General features: G+C 34.0%; 1 protein-coding gene across 5 annotated transcripts in view; it reads right to left on the bottom strand.

Moving 5' to 3' along the window:
• The window catches only part of LOC106465827 (DAZ-associated protein 2-like), a 38,844-nt gene that overhangs the window by 22,722 nt on the left and 10,122 nt on the right, over positions 1-6,000 (bottom strand). For all 5 annotated transcript variants that reach the window (XM_013926066.2, XM_013926065.2, XM_013926063.2 and 2 more), the window contains one exon: positions 2,104-2,150. In XM_013926066.2, coding sequence (XP_013781520.1) covers positions 2,104-2,150 — 47 coding nt within the window. The remainder of the gene's footprint in view (positions 1-2,103; positions 2,151-6,000) is intronic.

Genomic DNA, 6,000 nt, shown 5'->3' on the forward strand with positions numbered 1-6,000 from the left:
TTCACAATAAATGTTGGAAAACAAACCATTTTACTGGATTATTGCATGAGCTTCCAGCTCTCTTTCTTTCAAAGCACTTCAGAAGAAAAAAAGCTAGTAAGTTAATTCAGAATTTTTTTTATAAAATACTTTAGTCAATTTGTAAAGCACACTGGTGCTGACTTGTCTAAAACAAGAAGAAATTAATATATATTAAATATTATTAACACACTTTTTTAATGGTACCAGAACTCATCAGATGGATTGAAAGATAAGAGACAAAAGATTTCATGAAACATATAACATATGACAAATATAATACTTCAAAAATTAAAGATTATTGAATGCCAAAGGCTAGTAAAGCATTAGAAGCCAACAGGTCTAAAATTTGTGATAAAAATCACACAAAATGAAAATGTTTTTTCACATTATTCTTAATTTGATCATTTCGGGATTTAAAATCAGCAGTGTGTAAAAATAGCATTTCAGATCTATATTTTGTGAAAAATTTCATGAATACACAACACATATTATTAGTGGTAATATTGATGAGTCAGTCTCCTGATATTTTTGAGATGACAAACAAGATCTTTTATATCTTAAACTAACTGCCTTAAGGGCTCCTCCAGCAGAATATTTCCCACATTCACATGAGGAACAGCACCTCACTTGTATCCTAAGAACTCTTTCCTATTTGGATTACACAGAAAACTTTCTTTCATTTAATATTTCCTTATGACTAATTGTTTTTTTTATGGTCATTTGCTGTGTCATAAATTTTACACCTGCTTCCTATATTCTCTAATTTCTTTCTCTCTCGTTTTTAACCAGTAGTATAGTACCTGTAAAAAGGAAATTTTGCTGCATTTTATTTTCCTTATTTCATATTACCTTGTTGCAATTTTTCATCCAGGCAACATTGTTTTTTAGCAATTAATGTATACCAACATGATGCAATGTATATGTTCCATTTCTTGATTCTGTTTTGCAATTATAATCTGTTCCTCATTTAGTTTTTATAACAATTTTAGGCACTACCCGATAAAAGGCCTTGGTATGAAACATTGTCATCATTTCAAAATAAATTTACTGTGTTTTCCATTTGTTATTGTTTATTTTTCACAAACAACATTTTTCCTATTTCTAATGCAACCAGACTTAACTGGGATAGGAACTAACACAACAACACACTCTAAATATTTGAGATTCTACATGCTCATTACATCACATCAATTCTAAAACACTCTGTAGCCAACAATATAAACATTATTTCTAAATATCTTAATGATATTTTTGCTGACTGAAAAATCAAAATTAAGAAAACATTAGTTTCAACAAATCTCTTCAAAAAATAACAAATAGGCAAATATTCATTTAAAATATCAAAATATCACTTTCATTTTGTTCAAATTTTATCTTTGGTATCCAAATATGTTAATCTAATACATGCAATTTTCCATGTATTTGAAAATTTTAAATACTTAACCTTTGTGTGAAATTAGGGCTAATTCAGAAATGACAAATAATCATGAGTACTACAGCTTCAAATTAAAACTCAAAGTACTAATCACATGAACTCACTGACTTATCCCCTTCTAGGATGTGATGGTGAATTTCACTTAAAATTTGAGACCTTGCAAAATTGTCAAAACCATTTCCCCATGGAGCAAGTTTTTATTCTAATATTTTAAACAGTTATATCAACCCCAAATCTCAATTCTTAGGGCAAAATACAAAAAAGCCAAAGTGTGTGAGGTTTAATTACACAAACCTTTGTGACACTTCTGCAACAAAACAATCCAATATTGTCTATTTCTAGTTTAGTTTAGTTTAGTTTCCATGCTGTGAAATCACAGACTGACTATGATTTCTAATAAGAATAATATAAACATAGTTAAAACTATTAAACAATATTTTACAACTTACTCTAAGATTCACCAGACAACTTCAGCCAGGAACTTATGTTGTTTCCACTAATATTCTCCACTCAAACATATGCCCATATATTTAGATACCATAAATAATTTTAAATTTCTCAATCTAGAAATTAAAAAGACAACAATTTTTATAACTTACAAAAATTTTTAAATGCACATAAAAAGTTATTAGCGTGTTTATACTCACAGCACCATAAGGAATTGGGGGTCCTACTGGCGTTGCATAAGAACCAGCTAAAAATAAATTAAAAATACATATTTAAAAATTAAACTTGTTTATTAAACTTTCAAGAGACACATTTTATTATATAATTTTACCATAAAATAAAACTATACTAATTTATTTTTTCTATTAACCAATACTTTTTTTGAAAGTGCACATAGCAATAAAATTAATTTCATTCAATAAATTTGAGAATATTCCATATTTTTATACTATTTCCTGAGCAAAAGCCAAGTGTTGACTAGTAGCAGAATCTTAGCTGTACAGGCTATAGAAATTTACTATATAAATGACTGAAACATACTTGCACTGCAATGATAAAGTAGTCTTAAAATTTGTAATCATAAAAAAACCATAGATGCTTAAAAGATTTGGGCTTCAGGTCTATAATTGTGGGAATTTTCGGCATTTCAGTATGACATTGATCATGGTTTTCTATTATCATTTTGCAAGATTCTAACTGGGGATTTGGGCACCATCCCCATTTGCCAATGCCTAACAATGCTTCTGTTAGCAACTACAGTTACCAAAAGCAAGAATATACTGTAGTACATTTTGAAATTTTTTCAAAAATATTTAATTTTTTCCACCATATGACCAGTTTCACCCAGTTTTATTTTTCAATACTGTGTTTTCATATTTTCTTGAGAAGAATTAATGCGCAACTTTTTAATCACATTGTACTGTTCTTCAGAAGCTAACAGAAAGAATAAGCAGCAATCTAAGACATCTGAAGAATTGAGTGTAACACACACAAGTTAACATTTTCCTAAACAGAAAATGTATTTCAAATAGATACTTACCTCCCCTCACAATAATTTTCTTGATTAGTACTGCCCTCTACTGGCACAATCTTTTAACGCTCGCCAGTAACCTTTTAACCTCCTGCTTCTGCATATCAACATGTAAATGATTACGCAGCAGCTCCCCACCAATAGGAGCACAACACAAGCCCTATCATAACCAGCTCCCCTCCACATTTCACTCGTTAATCACTTCAAGATTGGTCAGAAGACCCACACCACATATCACTGGAAGTGGGGAGGCTGGGTTGGAAATGTGAGAGGAGGTAAATATATATATCAGAAATACATTTTCAGTTTAATGTTAACTTCTGATACGATATTTTACCTCCACTGATAAAATAGCTAGAATCAAACACTGAACTGGTGGAGGGTCGGTGAAAAAGTGATTTGCCTTTAGGAAGTACCAAAATAGGGTCTATGAGGTGTGGAACCCAAAAAGAAAATATCACACTTCAGCAGGAAACTGCACCACATCTGATCCAGGTACCTATTTGGAGGTGAAGAGTTAGGTGATCCTCTGCCTACTGCAGATCTGATGTACCCTTCCAGGTACTGCCAGGTGTTGGATGAGGTTGCACTACCACTACGGTCTGTCACACCCCAGCCAGTCAACTTTCAGGGGTCCCATTAATTGGTAATGTGTATTATAGGATTCCTTCATGTATTTTTGTCATTTATGTTCATGACACAGTCATAAAAGAGCGAAGAGTATATTGGTAGGGAAGACAAGCTTTTGTACCAAAATTTGTCACTACTTGCGTGCATTTCCAACCCAACTAACACTTAATCCACCAAGAACCAATGTCCAGCAGATGGTAGAAAGGAGAAAAGCCCCAGTGGGATAACATTTCCGGTCCAAAACCTGGTGGCATTGGATATGGTTTTTCCAGTCCTCAGTATGAAGAGGACACCCCGCCATACACAAATTGAAATACATGTGCTGCATCCAGCTACAACCAACACCAAAGCCACCAGGAACTGAGATCCAACAGACAGTAGGAAGAGGGACCGCAAACCTGGGGTGCATCTCCAGTCCGAAACCTGGGGGCATTGGGCATTTTTCATCCAGTCTGTGGTAGGAGGAAAGATACCAGTCAGTACACATGTGGGGACTTACTTAGCTGGACCATCTCCAACCAACACCTGACCCCCCTCCCCCTGGGAACTGCATCCAGAGGTTGATAAGTAGGAGGAAACTTAGCAGTATCTGGAATTGTACATCAGGTCCAGGGTAGGAAGGTCATCATGCTATCAACACGATTCTAATTGTCACCGGGCCATCTCCAACCAACACCAGACCCATCGGGAATGTACATCTGGAGGATGGTAGGGAGGAAGAATGCCATGGGGGAAAAAGCAATTGGTAAAATATATATATTAATATAGCATAGTGCTACAACCAAAACCTGGCAGCATCAGGAATTATACATCATGTCCGAGGTAGGAAGTGCTATTCACCATCGACACTAGCAGAATGCCATCGCCCTACTCTCAACTGAGTGGTATGATGCATCACTCAGGAAAACAGGCCTCCATAGTCCACCACCCCAGTGTCTAGAAACTGGTAAGTGGCAAGGACTCCCATACTCCACTAGAAGAAAGGAGAGAAAAATGCATTGGACAGTCCAGAGGACTGCATCATTGAAGACAGTGCAATGGGTGACCATGATACCATACTTTGAAAAGCAGATACTACATCAATGGAGTCAATCAACCAACAACCAGAGGCATCTAAAAATGTATGTCAGGTCAGCAGTAGGAACAGTCTCAATGCCATGGAGCATCAGAGATGGGCAGCAATACCCGTCTTCTTTACTCATGTGTATCCACGAGCATACAGTATGGGTCGAACATATTTATGAAGCAAAATACCACTAGAGAGAACTACGAATGGTCCTACGGAACAACCCATCTCTATGGTATGCGTAACATAAGTGACAATTAAACGGAGACACACAACCAATAACTGGGATCCACAATACACTAGCAAAAAGGCTCCAGTAAATAAATAACAAAAACAGTAAAGAAAAACTAAGTCTGTAGTATAAAGTAAAACACCAAAAAATTTGCGAGCCAAAACAAGCACTTCTGTACAGTACTACTGCCACTCAAGAAGTGATTAATAAGTGCAAATGTGGAGAGGATGTTGGTTATGATACAGGTTATGTCGCACTCCTATTAGTGGAGAGCTTCTACATATCATTTACATGTGGATTTGCAGAAGCGGGAGGTGGAAGGCTAGTAACAAGTGCTAAAAATTTGTGCCAATAGAAGGCAGTTTTATCTTAGCATGTCATCATCCCTATTTTATCCACCACCCCTCAAAAGAGTATGAAATTAAATGTAACACTACTCTCTATAAAATCATTATTGCTCAGATAAACCATAATTTTTAGTCTTCAATTTTGATTGGTTACAGAGCTATCAAATAGAAAATCAGATCCATCCTGTCACATCCTCTCTTTCAGAATTCATTGATAGTTCTCTCTTACATTTAATTATATATTACCTATAACAAGTAGAAAATCAAGGTTTTCCATCTATCAAATGATGTATTGTATAATGTTATGTTCTGAACACTTAAAGGTCAATTTCACTCAGAGTACCAATATTGTTTCCATGAGAAAGTTAATAACTAGCTTAGATGAATTTGTAAAGGCTTTTGTCGTATAGTTAGAAAGCCAGAAAAATTTTGAGAGGTAAGGGAATTTGTCTACTTTTTTCATGTTATATTCTTTGGTGCATTATTTAATTAAATAAAAATTATTAAGTGCATTACTACCATTAGTATAAAAAAAATTAGGGTTAACTCTCCTCGACAATTGACAACAAGAAAAAAGAAGATTGATTAAGTATTTATTTCTTGTTTTTCATGGTCATTCTTCATGTATACTTATAAAAGTAACTAAAATGTAAAAATAAGGATCCTTTTAAGTTAGTTAACATTAGATTAGGTAAAATAAATAAATAATAATATTATAATAAAAATGTAGTTTCATGTTACAATTTTTTTTTGAGATAGGATAGAGAAAATAACATATAAACTTTAAAGTTT

This window comes from Limulus polyphemus, unplaced genomic scaffold, assembly GCF_000517525.1.
Source record: "Limulus polyphemus unplaced genomic scaffold, Limulus_polyphemus-2.1.2 Scaffold2063, whole genome shotgun sequence".
NCBI classification, from domain to species: domain Eukaryota; kingdom Metazoa; phylum Arthropoda; class Merostomata; order Xiphosura; family Limulidae; genus Limulus; species Limulus polyphemus.